At 43.6% G+C, this 27405-nt stretch overlaps 1 protein-coding gene across 1 annotated transcript in view; it reads left to right on the top strand.

The window, feature by feature from the left end:
- The first annotated feature begins 313 nt into the window (after positions 1 to 313).
- Positions 314 to 27405, top strand: part of hcrtr2 (hypocretin (orexin) receptor 2) — a 66606-nt gene continuing 39514 nt past the window's right edge. Inside the window, exon 1 of the mRNA XM_080193173.1 lies at positions 314 to 509. Coding sequence (XP_080049299.1) covers positions 314 to 509 — 196 coding nt within the window. The remainder of the gene's footprint in view (positions 510 to 27405) is intronic.

Raw genomic sequence — 27405 nt, 5'->3', positions numbered from 1 at the left:
AGCTTTCAGGAAGCCCTCTGGCTTTCCAAAAGTGCGCTCGCTGCTCTCTGCAGGTGTTAACGCAGAGTTAGAAGAGCATTTCCCGCGCCCCCCCACACACACACCTTCAGAGGGGAAAATAGACATTGAGGGGCTGCTGAGAGAGGCGGATTGGAAGGGGTGCTGAATAGGAAAGCGTCAGCAGCACATGAAAGCACCTGCGGGATCTGTACCTGGATCCAGCCGCAGCAGTTTCTGTTCCTGGGGGCTGGAATGATTATGGGCAGTGTGTGAGCAGACACTGCAGCGTTAACATACCAATTAAACGGGAGAGATGGAGGGAGCCGGCACCAACACGGAACACTCCAATGATATCAACAGCAGCCTCCAGCTCACCGCCAGCGCGGATTACGACGATGAGTTTATTCGGTATCTGTGGACGGAGTACTTGTACCCCAAAGAGTACGAGTTGGTCCTCATCGTTGGTTATATTTTAGTGTTCCTTGTGGCTCTAGTTGGAAACATTTTGGGTGAGTAACACTTCCCTAGACTTTAAGCAATGCCATCACTCCGCTCTGAAGGCGCTAACTCTACCTGTATTGGCATTTAGACTGTAACTTACAACCTGGGACTGTTCTATGCTACTTGTACCCTAAAGTCTGCAGCTGCTCTCTGCTACTGTACTTGTATAGGGATTTCAATCATCCACCTTACAGCCCGTCGCTGCCTTCTGCTAATGTACCTGTACTGAGATTTAAACCATGTACCTTACGGTCCGTGGCTGCTCTCTGTTACGGTGGCACTGAAGCTTCTTAGCGCCAGGGACCCAGGTTCAATTCTGGACTCGGGTCACTATCTGTGGGATGTTCTCCCCGTGTCCGCCTGGGTTCCCCCGGGTGCTCTGGTTTCCTCCCACAGTCCGAAGGAGTTGCTGGTTAGGTTTGCTGCCAAATTCTTACAGAATCATAGAAAATTACAGCTCAGAAACAGGCCTTTTGTTCCTTTTTGTCTGTGCCGAACCATTTTTTTGCCTAGTCCCACTGACCTGCACTTGGACCATATCCCTCCACACCCCTCTCATCCATGAACCCGTTTTTCTTAAATGTTAAAAGTGACCCTGCATTTACTACTTTAAATTTATTCCCTCAGTAAACCCCGAATAGACGCTGGAGTGTGGCCAGGATTTTCACAGTAATTTCATTGCAATATTATTGTAAGCCTACTTGTGGCATTAATAAATGAACTTTATTAACCTCTTGTACCTATATGGGGAGTAACACACTGTACCTCACAGCTGGCAGATCTCTGCCAATGTAGCTGTATTCAGTTTTACAAGTATACCTTACAGCTTGCAGTCATTCTGTCACTGTACCTATATTGGAATCTAGACCTGTATCTTACAGCCTACATCTGCACTCTGTTACTGTGCTGATATTAAAATTTAGATCTGTACATTACTGGCTGCAGCTGCTCTCCACTACTGTACCTGTATTAGCAGTTAGACTGTAATTTACAGCCTGTAGCTGCTCTCCTCTACAGTAGCTGTATGGGGACTTAGACTGTATCTTACAGCCTGCAGTTATTCTCTGATATTTTATAGAGATTTAGATCCTTTAGCTTGCAGTTTTTATCTACTCTATGCCACTGTCCCCATACTGGCATTTTGGGGTTTGCATCTGTACCTTACAGCCTGTATCCTTATTGGGGTTTAAGGGTCTACCTAATTGCCTATGATGCTATCTGTTGCTGCACCAGTACTGGGATTTAGACTTGTACCTTAAAACCCTGTGACTATCTGGCCAATCAATCTAACCCGCACATCTTTGGACTGTGAAAGGAAACCGGAGTGCCTGGAGGAAACCCATGCAGACACAAGGAGAATGTGCAAACTCCACACAGACAGTGACCTGAAACAGGAATCGAACCCAGATCTCTGGAGCTGTGAAGCAGTAGTGCTAACCACTGTGCTGCCGTGCCGCCCCAGGTCTTAATTCCTATTTATAGGGATTAAGACCTGTGCTTCGTATTCTGCAGCTATTCTTTGCAACTGTACCTGCATTCAGAATTTGAGGTGTATTTTACAGTCTGCAGCTATTCTCTGCAAATGTAACTTTACTGTGATTTAAACATGCGCCTTACAGCTGCATTACAACACCTAGACCAGGAGTTTGACCTGTACCTTTACATGAACAAAAGAGTGACTGTTAAACTAATGAACAAGATTTTAAAAAATTTGTTGCACAGACATAATGCTGTTGGTGTTGGAAATCTGAAATGAAAACAAAAGCTGTTGGAGGAGGTCACAGTCTGGCAGTGTCTGTGCAAATAGATAAAGCCACCTTCCATGAAAGGTTATCAAAATGAAAGATTACTTCTGTTGCGTTGTCATGTCTGTGGATGTGAACATGGCCCTTGATTGCAGAGAGCTGAGTAAGTGTCTTAAAAATCGGATTTGAGCGTTCCTCATTGTCCCAGCCAGAGACATCGACCAGATTGGAGAGTTTAGCTTTGCACATGGCGTGTACACGAGAATACCAAGTACCTAAAAGAATAGCTAGTGCTGCCTTTACCTTTGTGTGGGTGGCTTAGCTGATTGTATTCTTTAATCCTGTTAGCACAATGGAATTTTTTGACCTTTTTTAATAAAAAACTTTTTATTCCTGATCTTCTAGCCTATTAGGAGGCATAGTCAAAGGGTCAAAAGGCAGCATAAAACTGTGAATTCCCAAACCTGCACTTGTTTTAATTCAATTATCAACTTCAAATTGCTGCCAAGCAGTTTATCATGCTCATTGACAGAAAAGTGTCAGTAGGATAGAGATAGGAGGTTGGATTGGAGGCAACATATCAAATCACTGAACAGGTATGAAGATGCAGTGAGAGGGAAAATGGAGAATTCAATGGAAAGATCAATTAGATAGGCCACTCTCATTTGTACTTACCTTACAATTGTGTAATTACCCAACTGACAGCACTGGGAGATAAGACCCACTTTTATAGACATCTTAACATATCATCTTGAGAACCATATTTCACCAATGTCTAAAATGGTACATTGCACTTCCTGAAAAGTTCATAAATTTCTTTTTCAGTCTTGTGCTGAGAAAGATAAAGCTGCCACCCGCAATCTGATAACATTAATGATTGTCACTGAGGATTAACACGTAGACACAGCTTGATGTATATTATCAAGTTAGGTTGAGGAAACCATTGCAGACGAGTTAAAATGTTGATGACTGGGAACAAGCAATCAGGATAATGTCATTAAATCTTTTAGCAGTAGTGGGAGACTCCTCGCTATTCAAGCATGTCCAAGCTGGACATGATTGTCACAATTTTACAATGAAATCTATGCTAAAGAATTTGATTATAGTGGAGGAAGAGTGAGTTCTGTTATATCCACTCTCTGTTTACTTTTGTATAATGCCAGAGGCAAGGAGGAGCCAAAATATCTGAAGAGCTTGGCAGTTGCAGTGGATGGTCAGTACCTGGTATTTCTCTGCTTTCAGTCTTTGTTTCAGTCCCACCAGGATTGCTAATCATGGCTTATCTCATAAAGTCATAATGGGACAGGCATTTTGGGGATCATACTTTGATGTATTGGAGGGACTTGTGCATTGTGATACCATCAGGAGCTCTTTGTTCCTGGTAGGGCAGAGTGAGTCAGAAGTGCAAAGTGGATAATCTATTTCAACCACTTCCAGAAGTCCTTAGCATTACAGATGTCAGTCTTAAGCCAATTCAATTTACTCCATGTGGTATCAAGAAACGGCTGAAGGTGTTTGAGCCTCTCAGTTGCTGTAGAGTAAAGGAGACACGTAGATGCAGGGAGAATGTCCAATCTCCACACTGACAGTGACCCAAGCTGGGAATCAAACCTGGGATCCTGGCACAGTGAGACAGCAGTGTTAACCACTGTGCCATCTAAACTGACCTCTGTCGATCTGTAGTTTGAGGATTACTGCAGTTTTGTTGCCCCACTCTGTGCTGAATTTGCAAGACATTTGCAATCTCTTCAATTCTACATACAAGAAACTTGGCCAAAACAAAATCTTTATAGCTTCCTGTTGAAACAGAGATTCTGGAACATGTTGAGAAATTCCCATACTCTGGCAGCTACGTTTCTCAAAAGGTTACATTCCTATAAGGATGAAAGATAAGTATGGCAAGTTTTGGGAACTTTGGATAATGAGAGATATTCTGAGCCTAGTCAATGAGAAAAAAGAAGCATTTGTCAAATCTACGAGGCTGGGAACATACAAAACAAGTGTGGAATACAAGGAAAGTAGAAAGAAACTTAAGCAAGGAGTAAGAAGGGCTAAAAGGGGTCATGGAAAATCATTAGCCAGCAGGATTAAGGAAAATCCCAAGGCTTTTTATACGTATATAAAGTGCAAGGGGGTAGCCAGGGAGAGGATTGGCCCACTCAAGGACAAGGAGCGAATCTATGCGTGGAGCCAGAGGAAATGGGTGAGGCATTAAATGAATACTTTGCGTCAGTATTCACCAAAGAGAAGGACTTGGTGGATGATGAATCTGGAAAAGGATGTGTAGATAGTTTGAGTCATGTTGAGATCAAAAAGGAGGAGGTATTGGGGTTCTTCAGAAACATTAAGATAGACAAGCCTGGTGGGATATACCCCAGAATACTGAGAGAGGCAAGGGAGGAAATTGCTGGGGCCTTGAGAGATATCTTTGTATCCTCACTGGCTACAGGGGAGGTCACAGTAAGAAGTCTCACAACACCAGGTTAAATTCTAACAGGTTTATTTGGTGGTAAACACCACTAGCTTTCGGGGTTTGCCCCTTCGTCAGGTGAGTGGGAGTTCTGATCACAAACAGAGCATATAAAGGCACACACAGTTTACAGAATACTGATTAGAATGTGAGTTTTTACAGCTAATCAAGTCTTAAAGGTGCAGACAATGTGAGTGGAGATAGTATTAAGCATAGGTTAAAGAGATGCCTCCAGACAGGACAAGATGTTGCAACATCCCAATCTCCGCCCAATTTTCCAGCCTATCAATATCCTGCTGTATTCACTAACAATGTTCATCGCTATCCACAACTTCAGCAATCTTTGTGTCATCTGCAAACTTACTAATCAGACCAGCTACGTCTTCTTCCAAATCATTTAGATATATCACAAGCAGCAGAGGTCTCAGTACAGAGCCCTGTGGAACACCACTAGTCATGGATCTCCAATCAGAAAAAGACCGCTCCACTGCTACCCTCTGTCTTCTATGGCCAAACCTGTTTCGTAGCCATCTAGCTAGTTCATCTTTGATCCCGTGAGATTTAACCTTTTGCACCAGCCCGCCATGAGGGACCTTGTCAAATGCTTTACTAAAATCCATGTAGACGACATCCACGGCCCTTCCCTCATCAATCATTTTTGTCACCTCCTCAAAAACACTCAACCAAACTTGTGAGGCATGACCTCCCTCGTACAAAACCATGCTGTCTATCGCTAATGAGACTATTCAGTTCTAAATGTGTATAAATCCTATCTCTAATAATCTTCTCCAACAATTTCCCTACCACAGACATCAAGCTCACCGGCCTATCCGGGTTATCCTTGCTACCCTTCTTAAATAACGGGACCATATTTGCTATCCTCCAATCCTTTGGGACCTCACCTGTGTTCAATGAAGAAACAAAGATTTCTGTTAAAGGCCCAGCAATTTCATCTCTTCTCTCTCTCAGTAATCTAGGACAGGTGCCATTTGGCCCTGGGGATTTGTCTATCTTAATGCTTCCTAAAACATCCAACACTTCCTCCCTTGTAATTGTAGTTTGTTCTAACAGGTCTACACCGCACTCAGAATATAGTGTTCAATTCTGGTCAAAGTATGTGGAGGCCTTGGAGAGGGTACAGAAAAGATTTACCAGGATGTTGCCTGGTATGGAAGGCATTTGCTACGAGGAGAAGTTGGAGAAATTTGGTTTGTTCTCACTGGAGCGACGGAGGTTGAGGGGAGATCTGATAGAAGTCTACAAGATTATGAGAGGCATGGACAGAGTGGCTAGTCAAAGCTTTTTCTCAGGATGGAAGACTCAATTACTAGGGGGCATAGGTTTAAGGTGCGAGGGGCAAAGTTTAAAGGAGGTGTACGAGACAGATTTTTTTACACAGAGAGTAGTGGGTGCCTGGAACTCGTTCCGGGCGGAGGTAGTGGAAGCGGATATGGTAGTGACTTTTAACGGACATCTTGACAAGTACATGAATAGGATGGGAATAGGATATGGTCCCCGGAAGGGTAGGAGGTTTCAGTTAAGTCAGGAAACATGGTCAGTGAAAGCTTGGAAGGCCGAACAGCCTGTTCCTGTGCTGTAATTTTCTTTGTTCTTTGTTATAATTGATGAGGAAATCCAACATAAATCAGTGTGCCAACTCAGCGTTCCACAAACCAAATAACGTACGTTTGACAACAAGCACTTTCACAGGCCAAAAAAAGTCAGTATGTTCAGAGCAGTTGTTGTCCCATAGTCCTGTACTACAGTGACATCTGGGTTGTGTGACACATAAGACTGCTAAAGAAATTCCATTTGTAATTAGGAATGAAACTGGACAGACCACCTGACATTGACTCAGTCACGTGGAAATGATGATGGTAAACTCAACCTTGTTGACCCTGCAACATCCTCCTTGCTGAAATGTAGGGGCTTGTGTCAAAAATGGGATAGCTGTTTCACAGACTATTCAAGCACTGCCTGACATAATCAGATCTTACAGATAATGTCCCAGACACTGCCATCGCCATCCTTGGTTACGTCCTGTCCCACTGGCAGGCAGATCGAGCAGAGGTGGTGGCAAAGTGGTATGTAATCAGGAAAAAGTTGCCCTGGGAGGCCTCAACATTGAATCCAGACCCTATGAAGTTTCATGGTGTCAGGTCAAACACAGGCAAAGAAGCCTCCTGCTGATTACCAAGTACCATCTCCCTTCAGCTGATGAATTAGTATTCCTCCACATTGAACACCACTTGGAGGAAGCACTGAGGCTGGCTAAGGTACTTAATGTCCTTTGGGTGGGGAATTTCAATGTCCGTCACCAAGAGTGGCTCAGTAGCATCACTAATGATCAAGTTGGCTGAGTCCTAAAGGATATACTGCATGACTAGACATGCAACAGGTGGTAAGGGAACCCGCAAGAGGGAAAAACAATTTTGACCTCATCCTCACCAATCTCCCTGCTGCAGATACATCTGTCCATAACAGTATCAATAGGGGTGACGGCTACTTAGTCCTTGTGGAGACAAAATCACATCTTCACATTGAGGATAGTCTCAGTTGTTTTGTGCCCCAGGGATCGGTGCTGGGGCCTCAGCTATTTACCATTTATATAGATGATCTGGAGGAGGGAGCCGAGTGTAAGGTGTCGAAATTTGCTGATAACACAAAGATAAGTGGAACAGCAAGTTGTGCGGAGGGTGTAGAAAGTCTGCAGAGGGATCTAGATAGGCTGAGCGAGTGGGCGAGGACCTGGCAGATGGAATACAATGTTGGCAAGTGTGAGGTTATCCACTTTGGTAGGAATAATAGTAGGAAGGACTACTACTTACAGGGCGAAAAGCTGCAGCAGGCTACGGTGCAGAGGGACCTGGGGGTCCTTGTGCATGAGTCGCAAAAACCTAGCCTACAGGTGCAGCAGGTGGTCAGGAAGGCAAATGGGATGCTGGCCTTCATAGCGAGGGGGATTGAATATAGAAGTAGGGAGGTCTTGCTGCAACTGTACAGGGCACTGGTGAGGCCACAGCTGGAGTACTGTGTGCAGTTTTGGTCGCCGCACTTGCGCAAGGATATTTTGGCCTTGGAGGGAGTGCAGAGGAGATTCACTAGGCTGATACCGGAGATGAGGGGGTTGAGCTATGAAGAGAGGCTGAATAGACTGGGCTTGTACTCGTTAGAGTTTAGAAGGATGAGGGGGGATCTTATTGAGATGTATAAGATGATGAAAGGGATGGATAGGGTAGAGGTGGAGAGGTTCTTCCCGCTCAGAAAGGACAGCAGGACTAGAGGGCACAGCCTCAAGATAAGAGGGGGGGCAGTTTAGAACGGAGTTGAGGAGGAACTTCTTCACTCAAAGGGTGGTGAATCTCTGGAATTCTCTGCCCGTTGAAGTGGTGGAGGCTACCTCGCTAAATATATTTAAGACGCGGGTAGATAGGTTTTTGGTAGGCAAGGGGATTAAGGGTTATGGGGAGAGGGTGGGAATGTGGAACCGAGCCACTTCAGATCAGCCATGATCTTATTGAATGGCAGGGCAGGCTCGAGGGGCTAGATGGCCTACTCCTGCTCCTATTTCTTGTGTTCTTATGTTCTTATGTATGACACGACCAACGTGTTAAATGGCATAGACTTTGATCAGGTCTAGCAATTCAAGACTGGGTGATCATGAGCAGTTTCGGGCCATTAGCAGCAGCAACAGAATTGTACTCAGCCACAATCTGTAACGTCTTGGCCCGGCATGAAGTAAAGTGGGCACCATGGTGATACAGTGGTTAGCACTACTGCCTCACAGGGAATTATGTTCGATTCCCGGCTTGAGTCACTGTCTGTGTGGAGTTTGCATGTTCTCCCTGTGTCCGAATGGGTTTTCCAGGTGCTCCGGTTTCCTCCCGTTGTCTGAAAGATGTGCTGGCTAGGTGGATTGGCCTTGCTAAATCCTCCCTCAGTGTATGTGAACAAGTGCCAGAGTGTGGTGACTCAGGGATTTTCACAGTACCTTCCTTGCAGTGCTAAGTTAAGCCTACTTGTGACTAGTAAATAAACTTCTAACTTCACTTTAGCAAGTAATAGTCAGAGCTAAGCAAGCCCACAACCACCAGATCAGATCCAGCTCTGCAGTTCTGCCACATCCTACCATGAAGGCTGGCAGACAATTAAACAACTCACTGTAAGAGGAGGCTTCACAAATATCCCCATCCTGGACGATGGAAGAGCCCAACACATCTGTGCACAAGATAAGGCTGATAAGGCATTTGTTAAAACTTCAGCCAGAAATGCTGAGTGAATGGCCCATCTCAGCCTCCTCCAAAGATGCTCAGCATCACAGATGTCACTCTTAAGCCAATTCGATTCACTCCACATGATATCAAGAAATGGCTGAAGGCACTGGGTACTGTAAAGGATGTGGACTCTGACAATATTCAAGCAATAGTACAGAAAACCTGTACTCCAGAACTAGCCACACCCAAGCTGCTCCAGTACAGTTGCAACACTGGCATCTGCCCAGTGATGTGTAAAATTGCCCAGGTATGTCATAGAGTCGTACAGCACATAAAGGTCCTTTGGTCTATCGAGTCTGCACTGACAAAAGCTACCATTAAAGTAGCTTTAATCCAGCACTTATCCCATATCTTTTAATGTTATGATATTTCAAGGGTTCATCGAAATAATTTGTAAGGTTTCCGGCCTCCACTACTTTCCCAGGCAGTGCATTCCAGATTCTCACTGCCCTGTGAGTGAACTTTGTTTTTCTCAGATTCCTTCTGAATCTCCTGCTCCTCATCCTAAAACTATACTCTCTCTATTCATCCTGTCCATACCCTTCATAATCTGATACACCTCAGTCATATCCCGCTCACCTTCTCCAAGCCTATCCAATCTCTCTTAATAGCTCAAATGCTCTATCCTAGACAGTATCCTGGTTAGTCTCCTTTGTGCCCTCTCTGATGCAACCATATTCTTCCTATAGTGAAGTGACCAGAACTGCATACAGTATTCCAGCTGTGCTCTAACCAATGTTCTGTACAGCACCAACACAACTTACTGGCTCTTATACTCTGTGCCAAGACTGATAAAAACAGGTGTCCCGTGTGCCTTTTTAATGTCCTATTTACCTGCTCTGCCTCCTTCAGGCATCTGTAAATAAGTACCCCAACATCCATCTGTTGCTCTGGGCTTCCGAGAGTCCTGTCATTTATTAAATATTTTCTTATCCTGAATGTATCACCTTTTGCTTATTAGGGTTAAATACCATTGCCACTGCTCTGCCCACCTGATCAACCCTTCTATATTTTCCTGTAATCTGCAACCTTCTTCACCAATCTTGGTGTCATCTGCAAGCTTACTTATCATTCCCGCCACATTCTCAGCTGTATAATTTCCCTAAAAACAATAAGGGACTCAGCACTAAACTTCATGGTACACCACTGGGCATCAGCCTCCACTCACTCAGATAGCCTCCTGTATGCAAAACAGGATAAATCCAAATCAGCCAATTACCACACCGTCAGTCTATCAGTAAAGTGATGGAAAGGGTCATCAACAGTTCTATCAAGTGGTACTTACTCAGCAATAGCCTGCCCAGTGATGCCCAGTTTGAGTTTTGCCAGGGTCACTCAGCTCCTGACTTATTGCAGCCTTGGTTTAAACATGGACAAAGGAGCTGAACTCCAGAGTTGAGGATGACTGTCTTTGACATCACGGCAGCATTTGACCGGGGTATGGAATCAAAGAATGCTAGCAAAACTGGAGTCAACCTGAATCAGGGGAGAACATGCCACTGATTGGAATCATACCAGGCACAAAGGAAATTGATTGTGGATCTGGAGAGCAGCCGTCTCAGCTTCAGGATATCACTTTAGGAGTTCCTCAGGTACCGTACTAGTCCCAACTGTCTTCAATTGCTTCATCAATGATCTTCCTTCCATCACAAGATCGGAAATAGGGATGCTCACGGATGTTCAGCATCATTAATAATTCCTCAAATGCTGAAGCAGTCCATATTCAAAAGCAGCAAGATCTGGAGCAATATCCAAGTTTGGACCAACAAGCAGTAAGTAACATTTGTGACACAGAAGTGCCAGGCAATGTGCATCTCCAACAAGAGAGAATCTAATCATCACCCTTTGATATTGAATGGCATGACTGCTCTCAACATCTTGGGAAGTTATCATTGTGATGATACTGTGCCTTTAAGAAAGGTATTTTAGTCATGTTTCTGTGCTGAATGCGTTTACTAGTCCCTTACATTTTGTCTGGATCCAGCAGCACTATTGTTACTGTAGCAACATAACTAATCTTAATTGATAAATTGTTTGTTTTGATTTTAATTAATGCAGTGTTCTATTGTTTTATGTTTTCCCCTGGGATATTTCAGAGTGGGGCTTGATTAGTTGATTGACAGATAAGGTCATATGACTGGGTACAGCTAGGCTTTCAAAGCAAACTCAAGCCAGTCTACTTTGAGATTTTTAGTGAGAGGTTGCTTTCTCTGTATATCTTGCTCCGTTCGATATGGAGACTGGAATCGGCCAAGAAATAAGCTTTTCCCTCTGAGATTCTATTATTTGGGAGTGGAGCTTTCTCTGGAATTTGCTGCATGAAAGGTAGACGACTGGTGACTGTCTGGATCACTCTCCAGTAGTGTCAAAAGACAGGAAATCTACTATCTATGTGAGCATCTTTGGTTTCGTGCCAACTGGTTCAAAATAAGGGATTCATGTCTGTGGAGGATAGTGCTACACAATAGACATAGCTGTTAAGCTGTATTTTGTTTAAAAACTTCCTAGTGGGTCACTTGAAACATACCTGGAATGAAAAACCTCATGCCTACCCAAATACCAAAATCAAGTATAAAAGTTAGAATCTAGGCTAACTTCATAAAATACGTTGGAGTTTCTGATCTTGTTCTTAACACTATTGACAAGAAACTGAACCGGATGAGCCGTATAAATATGATGGTGACAAGAGCAGGTCAGATGCTAGGAATTCTTCAATGAGTAACTTACGTCTTAACTCCCCAAAGACTGTCCAGAATATGCAAGTCACAAGTCAGGCCTGTGATTGAATACCTTAACACAGTAAAAAGTCTGACAACACCAGGTTTTAGTCCAACCTATTTATTTGATAATATACTCACAAGCTTTCGAGGTTAGCCCCTTCGTCAGGTGAATGGAGAGTTCTGGCCTCAGACAGAGCATATAAAGCACAGACAGTTTAGAGATTACTGATTAGAATGCGAATCCTTACACCTAACCTGCTGTTCAAGACCTGAAGTGGCTGATAATGTGAGTGGAAGGAGCACTGATCACAGTTTAAAGAGATGTGTATTGTCTCCAGACAGTACAGTGAGTGAGGTTTTGCAAACCCAGGCAAGTCACGGGGGTTACAGATAGTGTGACATGAACCCAAGATCCCGCACACATGAGGACGGTCTCAACAGGGATCTTGGGTTCATGTCACACTATCTGTAACCCCCGTGACTTGCCTGGGTTTGCAAAACCTCACTCACTATACTGTCTGGAGACAATACACATCTCTTTAAACTGTGATCAGTGCTCCTTCCACTCACATTATCAGCCACTTCAGGTCTTGAACAGTAGGTTAGGTGTAAGGATTCGCATTCTAATCAGTAATCTCTAAACTGTCTGTGCTTTATATGCTCTGTCTGAGGCCAGAACTCTCCATTCACCTGACGAAGGGGCTAACCCCGAAAGCTTGTGAGTATATTATCAAATAAATAGGTTGGACTAAAACCTGGTGTTGTCAGACTTTTTACTGTGTTTACGCCAGTCCAACGCCGGCATACCCACATCATGATTGAATACCTTCCCCTTGCCTGGATGACAGCAGCTCCAAAAATACTTAAGAAAGTTGACACTATCCAGGATAAAGCATCCATAAACATTCTCTCCCTGGGCACCGATGCACAGTAGTAGCAATACGTACCTTCTACAGATGCACTGCAGGAACTCACAAAACTTCCTTCGGCAACACCTTCAAAGCCCATGACCGCTGCCACGTAGAAGGACAAAGGCAGCAAATAAATGGGAACACTACTACCCTTAAGTTCCCCTCCAAGTCACACACCATCCTGACTTGGAAATATATTGCTGTTTCTTTGTCACTGGTTCATTATCCTGGAACTCCCTTCCTAACAGCACTATGGATGTACCTACTTTGTGGTTGCTGGTTTCTGAAGTAAGTTCCATTGAAAGAATTGAGGTCATGTCCAATGGATTTAGGGATGTTTTCGTTGGAAAGAAGGCGGCTAAGAGGGGATCTTATTGAAACATATAAGATGATTAGAGGTTTAGATAGGGTGGATAGTGATAGCCTTTTTCCTCGGATGGAGAAAGCTAGCACGAGGGGGCATGGCTTTAAATTAAGGGGGGGTAGCTACAGGATGGATGTCAGGGGTAGGTTCTTTACCCAGCGGGTGGTGAGGGATTGGAATGCCCTGCCTGCTGCGGTTGTAAATGCGTCTAGTTTGGGGGTGTTTAAGAGATCTCTGGATAGGTTTATGGACGAAAAGGGATTGGTATAGGCTAGTGGGTCATTGTTTTTGTAACTGGTCGGCGCAACATCGTGGGCCGAAGGGCCTGTTCTGCGCTGTAATGTTCTATGTTCTATGTTCTATGTTCCCCTCGGTGCCACAGATGGGGATTTCTGGTTGTGGGATGAATCAGCACAGAATTCATTGCAGGTAGGAGGGCAGCAGTGATAGAAACTAGATACACTGAGGTGGGAGAATGTCTCTGACCATAAGAGGAGCATTGCAAGAAAGATTTGTTCCTGTAAACTGCAAGGATCTGAGTGGGAAACTGTCTTTTGAACTTTGGGAAGGAGTCACAAAAGCAGATCCTTCTGTGAGGAAGACTTGGTGACTTTGAGCTAGTTTTTGGAGAAATGAAAGTTTGGTTGTGCCTTCAGCTGGCCACCAAGTCATGAACAGGCATGCAGTTGTTGGAGATAGAGCAAAGAACCACAGCAATAGTCCCAATGTTAGATGTCTGAATTGTAAGGAAAGGCTGAAGCGAATAGGATGTTTAATTTGGAAAGGAGGTTAGAACAGAGAAGGTGAAGGGGAGATTTAATGGAGTATTGGTAAAGACAGGAGATAGATTTGAGGTACTCAGAAAAAGAATGAGTGGTGACGTTTTTTTGTGTCATGAGTTGTTCTGATCGATAATACATTATTATTTAATAGGGTGATCAAAGCAGGTTCAATGACCACACTCAAGATAGAATTGGATTAACACTTGCAGGTCTTTGGGGAAAGAACAAGGAAGTGGGGCTATTTGCATGACACACTCTAAGAGCCAAGTGAGCCTCGACTATATGGCATCTTTTTTTATTCTTTTATGGGGTGTGAGCATCACTGGCTAGGCCAATATTAGTAGCCCATCCCTGATTTCCCTTGGAAACATGTACTAAACCGCATTCCTGAATCATTGCAGTCAGACCTAGTCTAATCCATTTTCAATACATCAATAAGTCCTGCATTCTGCCACTATCTTATTCCCATTACAAATTTCTCTACCTAGATTTAAAGTGGGAATCCCCAATATGTTGAACTTGTCAAGCAATTCTGCTTTTCTATCCAGGGGTGCTGCAATATCTTCAGTAAGGGAGGCTGAAGTTACTGTGTTGACAAATTTACAGTGTTACCATTGAAGACATAGGAAGTTGTAATTGAAAAAGGGATGGGATAGATTTTTTAAAGATCTATTTTACTTTTAAGTAAAGTTTGCTGAATTTTGATTGGGTGTTCCCAGTACCAGGGAGAGTGGGGCAACAGTTTCCTTTCAGTCTCTGGGGCTTTTCGTATGGCTAATTGAAAACTGGGACAATCAGATCTCCCGTATCTGTGTTTACACAACGTCTGAGTAAATAACAAGGAGCAAAATTTCCCAGTCGCTGCTGAACGAAGTACCAAAGAGCCATTGGGAAGCTTTTCAGAACCAGCAACCAACCCCATTTTCATTTTCTAAAGGCAAAAATCTAGCTGTAAACTGCAACTTGCGTTGTTCACATATAAGAAATAGATCTTAAATGACTTTAAACTACATTTAGGGTGGCATAGTGGTTAGCATTGCTGCTTCACAGCACTATGGACCTGCGTTCGATTCCAGCTTTGGGTGACTTTGTGGAGTTTGTACGGTTTCCCTGTGTCTGGGTGGGTTTACTTCAGATGCTCCAGTTTCCTCCCATAGCCCAGGTAAATGCACAGGGTTATAGGGAAAGAGCAAGTTGGTGGGCCTGGGTAAGATGCACTTTCAAAGAGTTGGTGTAGACCCGATGGGCTGAAGGACCTCCTTCTGCACTGTAGGGATTCAAAGGGACTATCAACTTTCATGACATCTGTTTTAATAAGAACATAAGAACATAAGAAATAGGAGCAGGAGTAGGCCATCTAGCCCTTCGAGCCTGCCCCGCCATTCAATAAGATCATGGCTGATCTGTCGTGGCTCAGTTCCACTTTCCCGCCCTCTCCCCATAACCCTTAATCCCCTCTCTTATCAAGAACCCATCAACCCGCTTCTTAAAAATATTTAGCGAGGCAGCCTCCACCACTTCAACGGGCAGAGAATTCCAGAGATTCACCACCCTTTGAGTGAAGAAGTTCCTCCTCAACTCCGTTCTAAACCGCCTCCCCCTTATCTTGAGGCTGTGCCCCCTAGTCCTACTGTCTTTTTTGAGCGGGAAGAGTCTCTCCACCTCTATCCTATCCATCCCATTCATCATCTTATACGTCTCAATGAGATCTCCCCTCATTCTTCTAAACTCTAACGAGTACAGATACAGTCAATATAAAACCCAGTCTCTCACAAACCTATTAGTCGAATGAAAGCGATTGGAAAGAGATGTGTGAACAAACACTACATTCTTTTAATGCATTGCAGCCGCTGAAAGCACTAAATTGGCTTCAATCTTCATTCATTCTGACCCTCTGAGATTTTGGAATTGACATCATGTCTATGTGGGTTTCTTCTGGGTGCTCCAGTTTCCCTCCATTGTCCAAAGATGTGCAGGTTAGGTGGATTGATCATGTTAAATTGTCCCTTGGTGTCCCAAGATGTGTATGTTAGGGGGCTACGTGCGCTTATGGGGATCAAGCAGAGGGTGGGCCTGAGTAAGATGCTCTGTCGGTGAGTTGGTCCAGACTCGATGGCCGAATGGCGTCCTTCTGCACTGTAGGGGTTCTATGAGTCAATGATATCACGATTAATTCGCAATAAATCAGAATTCCTATACTGATAAATGTTGCTTTGTTTAGTTAAGCAGTTTAATATATGCTGGCAGTGGGAAATGAACTTCAGTCATCCTTGACCAGCTGTTCTAACCCTTTAAGGTTTTAAATGTTGCTGCTGTGGGGCAGTCAGTTTTAAGGGAGAGAGGAGGTTAACAAGCAGCAGGACTGCTCATGCCCGCTGGCTGAAAATCTGCAGGGATGCCTGGGCACACCACTACGGGGAGGGTAGACTTAGTTCAGTCCATTTCTCAATGCTGCTGGCAGAAAACAAAAGAACTGTTGAATGACTGGAAGGCATGTTGGAGGGTACCTGGTGTTGGTTAGGGTTATGTTTGCAGCTATTGAAGTTTGTGGTAATAGGGTTAGATGAGGTAAGGCAGGAGGAGTTTGATATCATAGAGTATCATAGAATCCTACCAAGCAGAAGGAAACCATTTGGCCCATCAAGTCTGCACTGACCACAAACCCACCCAGGCCCCATTTATCCCAGCTAATCCCCTGACATTAAGGGGCAAGTTAGCATGGCCAATCCACCTAACCCGCACATCTTTGGACTGTGGGAGGAAATTGGAGTGCTGGAGGAAACCCATGCAGACACAGGAGAATGTGCAAACTCCGCACAGTGACCCGAGTCGGGAATCGAACTGGATCCTTGGCGCTGTGAGGCAGCAGTGCTAACCACTGTGCCACGTGACAAGCACCTCACCAGTATGGACCAGTTGAGCTGAATGGCCTGGTTATTATGTAATTCAGAATGTTGTGAGAGTGGAATGAACAGTTTAATTTTAGCAAGTACCTTGGTGCTTTGAATTGCTTGGGTCGCAATGGGTGTTAAGTTCATTTCAATAGCAAACCAACAAAAGTACTTTGCTGTGACACAAGATTCGACTAATTGCTACTGTGTTGGCTGCCCTTTCCTCTTTTTTTAGGCTAAACTAACACATGACAGAAGGTGAGATGACTTTCCCAGATCTGTGTGCTGTGCGAAGAAGGGTGATGCAAACTTGAAAAGTTAACTCTGTTTGTCTCTCCACAGAGACTGCCAGACCTGCTGAGTTTTTCAAGCATTTTCTGTTCCTTATTGCTATTTGAGAAGTTACTTGTGGATGATTTACGTAGTGAGACCTTAGAACGAAAGCGATAGTGGGCGTAAAGACAGTTAATACTAGCCAACAGCCTGGCTGGTATACTTATTTATGTGGTTTAAAAATTATATGTCCAGCATAGTCCACAAAGTCACTACCACGTGTCATTGCAGACAGCCCTTAGCATCTCTCCTGCTCTAGCATATGAACTCCTGACAGTCCTTTCCCTTTTAACAGAAGTTAGATACAGTTCTATCTTGGAGGCAGCAGCCCCAAATACACTTCAATATCAGTGAATATAAAAATCTGAATGTAATATCCTAACTATGTTAGAGGTTGTGTGTTTTAAAGAAAAATATGTGGTTTTCACATGTAGGTTCAAAATAACAACAACAGGTCTATTGCAAGAGCTGTTACATGTACACAGAAATTGTAACTATGGTAGAAGCCTGTGAAACAACCCAACCACATCACCATCAAACCAGCCCTTAAATCAATCATGCAACCACTTAAATTTGTGTTTAGAGTTATATATTCAAATAGCAGTACCAGAGACACACTGATTCAAGACAGCATAGACACCAGGCTAGAGATGGGATAACAAGATTATGTCAGGGTAGTAAGGAAGGACCAGGTGATGTGACTATCAGCCAGCAATGTTCAGACATTCAGATACCATCAGGCCCAGCTCAAAATGGAGAATGCTGCTCTTTGCAGTACCTGTCATGAGTCAAATTGTTCCTGGAATGATATGGAGGGAGTATTGCAATCTTCCTCTGTCATGCTTCCTCCCACTGTGACCAACCTTGGTACCAATGTGACTGACATTATATCAACATCCATGATAGATGCAGCGGAGATTTCCACACCTAGAAAACTTGAAGCCTCTCTTGACTAATCGCCAATTGGCAGCCAATACTATGCAATGACAAGGCAGGATATGATTAATGCAATTAGAGCATCGTAGCAAACATGAATAAGAAATTTCAGGCTAAGAGCATATGAGGTCAAAATGGCAAATAATGCAGCACCTAGATACACTTTTATGATGTGTATTAATAGAAGTTAAATTACTGAGATGATTTAAACAGAAGCAAGCTACAGTGGATGCTGGATATCTAAAATAAGAAAAGGAAGAGCTGGAAAACACAACAGGTCAGGTAGCATCTGTGGAGAGAGTTAATTTTTCAGATCAATGTCCTTTTGATCAGAATTGGAAAAAGTTAGAAATCTAACCGGTTGTAAGCCAGTGCAGTAAAGGGGGATGGGAGTAGAAGAACTAAAGAGAAAATTCTAGGCTGAAAAGCAAGAGAAATTAAATGACAAAAGGGACAATGGTTTAAAAAAAAGGTTGGTAATGCGATATGTAAAGAAGTGAGAGTTGGTCAGTTTAAATGGCAATCAAGGGATCATTACCAAAAATTGGTGTCTAAAAATGGGAGCAGTGGCTCTGATCTGAAACTGTTAGATTCAATGTTGAGTCTGGAAGTTGGGAAGTGCTGACTGATGAGGTGCAGTTCCTTTAACTTCTGTTGAACGTCATTAGAACAGTGTAGGAGGCCGAGGACAGAGAGGTCAGTGTGGGAATGGAACAGAAAACTGGCAAGTGACCAGAATCTTGGGATTACAGTAGGCAGAGCAAAGGTGTTCTGCAAAGATGATCCCCCTCCCCTTCCCCTCCTAATTTACCTTCAGTCTCCCCAGTGTAGAGGAGACTGCATCATGAACAGTGAATAGAGAATATTAAACTCACAGGAGTCCAAGTAAAACATTGTTTCACTTTGAAGGAATGTTTGAGGCCTTGGACGATGGGAACTGCAGAGGAAAAGGGATGTGTGTTGCATCTTGCATGGAAAAGTGCCAGCGGAAAGGGAAAGGATGGGGCAAGGGATTGAAGAGTATATCGAGAACCAGCTGTGGTGCCACAGGTCTGGCTGCTGTTGGTATCTCCCCCCTGACAGACTATCCCTCTCAACAGTATCCAAAACAGTACACCTGTTGAAAGGGGAATAGGCACAGGAGACCCCTGCACTGTCTACCTGTCTGAACCTCGAGTGTGACAACCTCCCTGTCTATCACACTCTCTGCCTCTTGAATGCTCCGCAGTGCATCCACCTGCCACTCTAACCGAACAACATGGTCTGTGAGGAGCTACAACTGGAACACATTTCCTGCAGACAAAGTTGTCAGGGAGACTCGATTGCTCCCTAATTTCCCACATCTGGCAGGAAGAGCACACCACTGCTGTAACTACCATCCTGTCCTTATAGAAGTAAAAGAATCTCAACTCGCCTCTCCTTGCATGTGGTCCTCCTGCCAACTTTTTTTTTTGTTTTTATTCCAATTCAATCCAATCAAGTCCAATTCAGAATGTCAACAAGTTGACATATTCCCAATCCAAGCTGACAAGACAGGGCTCTCACCTCCTGTCTTGGGCTTGATCTACATGATCCAAGCTGATTGGAGTAGGTGTAGCACCTCCTCCAAGGCTTGATTTCAGCCAAAATGGCTGAGATGCCACTTTTAAAAATTGCTTCAAATGAAGCTGAACTGTAACCTAATGACTTCAGCCAAGTACAGCATGTCAATACAGTACTTCATCTAACACAAAAGGCCAAGAAATGATTTGGTTCAAAAAGAACATAGGAAAACACTAAAGTAATGTTTGTGAGGGGTGTTTAACTGTCCCTTCACAGCAGCTCCTGCACAAACTACCTTCTGGTTGCAGTGACTGCACCTATGCAAATATTACCTGTAACCGCCAATCGCCTTCGCCATTCTGCTGCTTCACTTGGACACTTGCCTTAACTCAAAGTAAGAAGGTGTCTCCTGGAAACCCATCACCTGGTCACAGTGACTGCACCTATACAAATACTACCTGCATCCACCAATCACCTTTGCTGCTCAGCTTCCTTCAATCTAGACACTTGCCTTCACTCAAAGTAAATGGTCGCAGGCTGTTATGAGGGAGGATGGCAGACTCCACGGAGAAACTGGTTCAGCAGATTCTTCTGGAGATATGCACAGACCTGCACTCTGTCACTGTCACCATGTGTGAGCTTCTGCAGTGGCTATACAAAAGGAGAATTGAGCATCTTGACCTCCTTCCAGGTGCCCTGGCCCTCAAACCTTCTAGCAGGAGCCTTCAGGCACCCAAAGGGAGGAGGACCACCACTTAAGACTCTCTAAGGATGTCTGGCCCTTTTCCATGTGACCCCTTCAGCCTTGTCCTCTGTGACCGCACAATACATCCCCATGCCTCTTCACCTCTCTATACCCCCAATGCCCTACACCCCACAATACTCCATCCACCTCTCTACACCCCCAAGCCCCATTTGCCCCTCTACACTGCAATGTCCCTTCTCACCTCTACACTAATGCCCCTTCAAGCCTCTACAATGCCTATGCCCCTTCACCACCCTACAACCTACAGTGCCCCTTCATCCCTCTATATCCCCAGGCCCTTTGCATCCCCCAATGACCCCTTCTGCCTACTACAGCCCCCAATGCACCTTCACTCCACTGCACCCCATTCACCTCGCTACACCCCTATGCCCCTTCACCTCTCTACACCCGCCATGCCCTTTTGCCCCTCTACACACAACCCCATGCCCATCGTGGATAGGTTTATGGATGGAAAGGGATTGGTTTAGGTTAGAGGGTCATTGCTTTTTAATTGGTCGGCGCAACATCGTGGGCCGAAGGGCCTGTTCTGCGCTGTAATGTTCTATGTTCTATGCCCTTTCACACCTCTGCAGCAAAGTTTCAAGTTTAGTCCTATTTGCCACATCCTAGTTTTGGGGTGCTGTGGATGACTCTAATATGTAGTTTTGCAACAGTTGAAACTTTGTCAAGAATGTTTTATGTGAGATATTTTTATGATGTAGAGAGGCTGGCGTTGGACTGGGGTGGTCACAGTAAGAAGTCTCCCAACACCAGATTAAAGTACAACAGGTTTATTTGGATTCACGAGCTTTTGGAGCACTGCTCCTTCCTCGAGTGAATACTTCAGCGCCCTGAAAGCTCGTGATGTCAAATAAACCTGTTGGACTTTAACCTGGTGTTGTGAAATATTTTTATGTTCGATGACTTGGTCATATGGTTAAAAGAGGACGATTTACTGCCAAACATGAGCACAATCCTGAGGTGTAAATAGATGCTATGAACTTGAGAATAAAATCCTTCCAGCACAACCCATCCTACTCCCTAGTAACTTGCTGGCACAATTTATTTTTCTGTGCCCCCCCTCACTGCCAGTTGCCCAGGTCTCCACACCCACCCTTATGCTGCTTTACTTATATGCTCCCTGTATATTCCTCCCATCCCCCAGCACAGACCCTTCCCACACATTAGTCCCTCCTACAGCCTTCTACTTATTGTTTGAAGGGCAGGCAATTCTGCTCATAAGCACTCCTTCAATGGCCACAGACATCACACAGCACAATTGTTCACCCTATCAGAGGGTAGGATTCACACAGTCAGTACAGTGAGAGCTGAGAGAAGCAAACACACCCATCAGTTACTAATATTCAACTAAATGTCAACCCAGAATTCTGAGCTGGAGTTCTCATCTCCAATCTGGAATCGTGTGCACGCCACGAACCTTCCTGCACCAAATTTAGGGATGTTACCAACAAGCCAAAGGCTCAGTTCAGTGTCCTGTTGCAGAAATATATTTGTACTCAACCAATTAATTTGTCAATTTTAAGCTGATAAAATAATATTTCTCGGTATCTCACTAGACGTGGCACTATGAAATCATTAACCTGACAGAGACATAGACGACACAGAATCCCTACAGAAGGATAGGGATGGCAAGGTAACACAGTAGCACTGCTGCTTCACAGCACGAGACCTGTGTTCTATTCCCAGCTTCGGTCACTGTGTGGAGTTTGCATGTTCTCCCCGTGTCAGCGTGGGTTTCTTTTGGGTGCTCTGGTTTCCTCCCATATTCTGAAAGATGTGCCAGTAAGGTTCATTGACCCAAACAGGTGCTGGACTGTGGCGACTAGGGGAATTTCGCAATAACTTCATTACAGTGTTAATGTAAGCCTTACTTGTGACTAATAAATAAACTTTATTTCATTCAGCCTATCAAGTCTGCACCAACCACAATCCCACCCAGGCCCTATTCCTGTAACCTCACATATTTACCCTGCTAACCACCTGACACTAGGGTCAATTTAGCGTGGCAAATCAACCTAACCCACACATCTTTGGACTGTGGGGGGAAGCTGGAGCACCCGGAGGAAACCCACGGAGACACAGAGAATGTGCAAACTCCATACAGTCAATGACCCAAGACCCCAGTCAGAATCGAACCCAGGTCACCTATGCTGTGAGGCAGCAGTGCTAACCACTGTACCGCCTGTTGCACTTCCATTTGCTGTTGCTTGTATTTCAATTGATTTTGTCTTTTCATTGGAAGATTACACCATGGTTTTGCAATGTGCCCTGAGCATGCTCCAACCACCAGGCCATACAATATTTTCGGCTGCTTGGAAAGGCCTGCTTAATGAATTGGTACCATTTGCTTCATGATAGCTGTGCTGTGCTGCACTTTCAAAGTAATGTAGATGCATCCTATGCAAGTGTTCCAGTGCATAAGAGAAGACCTGTTATTTGATGACAAAATAATTCTCATCTAATAGTCTGGACATATTGACTATAATTAAATCTGCTAACCCATTTTAATTGCTTACAATAACTGTGCTTCTGATCCATGCAGAAGAATGTTATACTGCTTCAAATATGTCATATTATAGAAAGCAGTTATGTTTGTTTTATACATGAGGAGACAAATTTCAATTTTCCAGGTTTTGCTAGTAAATGGAAATTACTTATACTCTTTCTTCAATTTATTTGCTTAAACGTCATGTAAGTTTATACCTTGAGGCAAAGCGGATCCACCTGTTATGTAGTTAGAAGTAATGAGAAAGAGCACACTTGTTAAGATTTAGTGACCGCTACAGGATCAGATGTAAGCTGCAAGATGGATACAGAATTGGCCTGGTCATAGAAGCCATGATGTGGAGATGCCAGCGTTGGACTGGGGTAAGCACAGTAAGAAGTCTCACAGCACAAGATTAAAGCCCATCAGGTTTATTTGGTAGCACGAGCTACAAACTTTCAGAGCGCTTCATCAGATAAGCTATCAGTTTCTGATAGCCAAGCTCTGCACACATGAGGATGGCCTCAACCAGGATCATGGGTTCATGTCACACTATCTGTAACCCCCCATGACTTGCCTGGGCTTGCAAAATCTCACTGACTGTCCTGGCTGGAGACAATACACATCTTTTTAACCTGTGCTCAACCTTCTCTTCGCTCACATTGTCTGTACCTTTAAGACCTGATTACCTGTAAAGGCTCGCATTCCAACCATTATTTGTAAATTGAGTTTGTGTCTTTATATGCCCTGTTTGTGAACAGAACTTTCACTTACCTGATGAAGGAGCAGCACTCTGAAAGCTTGTGGCTTGTGCGACCAAATAAACCTGTTGGACTTTAACCTGGTGTTGTGAGACTTCTTACTGGCCATAAAAGACGGAGGGTAGCAGTGGAAAGGTGTGTTTCTGAATGTGGTAAATGTTAGTGCTAGGGCCTTTGCTATTTGTAATATATATAAATGATTTGGAGAAAAATTTAACTGGTTTGATCAATAAGTTTGCGGACGACACAAAGTTAGTGGAATTGCAGATAGTAATGAGGTTGGAGATTTGAGCAGAGAGGTGGGTAGATGGAGTTTAATCCGGACAAATGTGAGCTAATGCATTTTGGAAGGTCTAATGCAGATGGGAAATATACTGTAAATGGCAGAACCCTTAAAAGTATGGATAGGCAGAGGGATCTGGACTTAAAGGTACAAAGGTCACTGAAAGTGGCAATGCAGGTGGAAAAGGTAGTCAAGAAGGCATACGGCATGCTTGCCTTCATCAGCTAGGATATTGAGTTTAAAAGTCATGTTACGGGGCGACCTGATAGAAGTCTACAAGGTTTTGAGGGGCATGGACAAAGTGGATGGTCAGAAGCTCTTTCCCAGGGTGGAAGAGACAATTAGTAGGGGGCATAGGTTAAGGTACGATGGGCAGGTTTAAAGGAGATGTATGAGGCAAGTTCCAGTGTCTTGAACTGGCTGTCGCAGGAGGTAGTGGAAGCAGATATGATAGTGACTTTTTATGATAGTCTTGACAAATACATGAATAGGATGGGAATAGAGGGATATGGTCCCCAGAAGGTGACGGTTTTAGTTCAGTGGGGCAGCGTGGTTGGTGTAGACTGGGAGAGCTGAAGAGCCTGTTTGTAAGCTGTAATTTTCTTTGTTCTTTGTTCAATAAATTGGAAGGAGAAGCACAGAGGGAGTGGCAAGAGGGAAGGTAGCTGTTGATTCGTATAATTTTCTCTCATTTCATTGAGTTTGTACATTTGTAGGTTATTGGACTTGGTAATAGCTGACTAATATATTAATACTACCAGAGACCTCTCCAGTCCCACAATCAATGACATCAATAACATTTCACAGCTGGCTTTACACCAGCATCTTAGAGGTCACCGAAGCTCTTCAAACCTGGAAGAACACTTATATCTCCCCTGTGGTGGAAAGCAAGTAGTTCGTGAGGTAGTGGATGTTAGAATAATATAATATCTTAGGCTTATTAACTGTACAAGACACAAGGCACTAATCACACATATGAGATTAGGTAAACACATTGAGGGTAAATTTATTAAAACCAGGCACAGGAGAACAGTTATACTAAAGTAGGAACTTTGAAGGCATCAGAACTGTGTGTGCATGTTCTGCTCAAAGCAAAAGTGAAACAATGACTAGATCACATGACACGTTTCACTTCCATTGATGTCACACTGATATCCATCAAAGGGAGATTACAACAGTTGAGTTGGGAACTAGAAATAGAATCATCATGTTTTTATGTTCATTGGCCTATTTTGTACAGACATGATTGGGAGATGAATTGTTGTTAGCCATGGCTCAATGATAGCAATCTTGCCCCTGAACAATGAGGTTGTGCATTCAAATTTCAGTCCAGAGATATGATACACAACCAAGGCTGACAACTCACAACAGTACTGAAGGACTAACAAGCCCAGCTGCCATTTTATGACTCTCACTCTTTCACTCCAACCTTATCCAGTAAACACAAGTGACCTCTTAAATTGTAATTGCCGAAAGACTGTGTAATTTTCCAGCCTCGAGATGTTTACTCAGTTTCTTTTACCCAACAACCTTTCAATTGAAAAAATAATTTCTAACACTGGAATGTAAGTTTTTTTTTATATAGAGAGGGAGATTGAGGAGAAATTACATAAGTTAAATGGCACAGTTTTAAAATGGGTGAGAGAACAAAGAAACCTATAGGGGTACTTGTGCACAAAACATTGAAGATGTCAAACCTGATTGACATAGGAATGGACAAGATATGTGGGATCCTCTGCTTTTAAATAGAGACATATAGTCCAAAATCCAGAAAGTTAAGCTACAAACTATAAAACATTAGTTTCAGAACCAGCTGGAGTACCGGATGGAATTTTACTGCCCTCTCGCTTGATGCAATATTCTAGCCCTATCCCCTCCCGAAGTCAATGGACTTTTGATCAGCAACAGGGCCATAACATTCTGCCCCTGTTTCTAACTCTGAGTGCCACACTTTAGGGAGTGTTTTTTTTTGAGGACTCAGAAGAGATTTATTAGATTGCTTCTCAGGATTTCAGTCGCATGGCTAGATTGAAGAAGCTGGATTGTTCTCCTTGGAGGAGAAAAGGTTGAGAGGTGATTTGCTAAAAGTGTTTTAAATTCATGAAGTGTTTAGGTAGAGTAAATACAGACCGTCTGCTTCCAATAGCTATAGAATCAACAACCAGAGGGCACATATTTAGGATGATTGGCAAAAGAACCAGAAGTGAGATAAAGAAACTATTATCCAGCATTGAGTGGTTCGAGTTTGGAATGGTCTGTCTGACAGGCTGGAAAATCTGATTTCAGTAGCAGCTCAGGTTGGGTAAATATTTGAAGGAGAAGAAAATGTAAGAGTATGTAGGGAAAGCAGGGGAATGAGATTTACTAGAGTGTGTTGTGAAAGAACAGGCGCAGATTTGATGTACTGTTCAATGATTCTTGTTTAAAGCAATGTGAATTCACATTGTTTAATAAACCACATGCTGCAGCCACTGAGGTAGAGGGCGAGTTTGATGTGCTCATCTAATGATCCAACAATTTCTACTCTTTTCTGCTGTGACTGAGGACGTTTTTAATAGAGTCATAGAATCCCTACAGTGGAGAAGAAGGCCATTTGGCCCATCAAGCCTGCACCGACTACAATCCCAACCATACTCTGTTATCTCATCTCAGGTGGCCTAACAAAACATGTATTATGGTGATGATTATATTCATGTGAGACCAGTATGAGATGGCACAGTGGTTAGCACTGCTGCCTCAAAGCGCCAAGGACCCGGGTTCAATTCCCAGCTTGGGTCACTACGTGTGTGGAGTCTACACATTCTCCCCGTGTCAGTTTGTGTTTCCTCTGGGGTGCTCTGGTTTTCTCGCACAATCCAAAGATGTGCAGGTTAGATGGAATGGCCATGCTAAATTGCCCCTTAGTGTTAGTGGGACTAGCTAGGGTAAATGCATGGGATTATAGGTATAGGGCTTGGGTATGATTGTGGTCAGTGTAGACTCGATGGGCCAAATGGCCTCCTTCTTCACTGTATGCTCTATGACTTCTGAGAATATAGTTTTGGGTACGGGAACAGTCAACTTGAGTCTTCTTGCAAATCCATGAGTGGCAAAGGGTTCAAGGGGTCAATACAAAGCAGAAGAAAAACAGAAAGTGATAAACAAAGGGGACTTCTGTGAAGTTAAGATGCAGGAATCAGTTGTTATTAAAAGTGTGATTTAATACTCTTTTATCAAGGAGAGAATTAAGATTAAGTGAATAGGGTGCGGTTTGTTTACAAGTGTTTTCTGCAGGTTTATTTTCTGTCTATAAAATAAAAGAGTTTAACAATCCCTATTGAAATTTTCATATTGCATTATTTCTTAATCCTTCTACAGAAAAATGGGATTAGTTACCTCAATATCAATTTCAAGATTACGAGATATTGTTAACCTCGGTGGTTATGCAATTGTCTAAGTATTGGATAGTACAGCTCCATGCCTGAGTGCAAGATCCTATGAATGCTTATGCAAATGACCACTCTTGCATTTGTGTAAATATACAGGGTGGACCCAACAGCTGTAATAGAGTTTTAATACTCAATGTAACACTCTTTTCTGCTGTGACCAAGGACATTTCTAATCAGCTATCTCATCTCAGATGGCCTAACAAAACACATATT

This window comes from Carcharhinus amblyrhynchos, chromosome 7, assembly GCF_965287045.1.
Source record: "Carcharhinus amblyrhynchos chromosome 7, sCarAmb.v2.hapA, whole genome shotgun sequence".
NCBI classification, from domain to species: domain Eukaryota; kingdom Metazoa; phylum Chordata; class Chondrichthyes; order Carcharhiniformes; family Carcharhinidae; genus Carcharhinus; species Carcharhinus amblyrhynchos.
The sequence above is the reverse complement of the archived record's forward strand: the minus strand, read 5'-3'. Positions and strand labels throughout refer to the sequence as shown.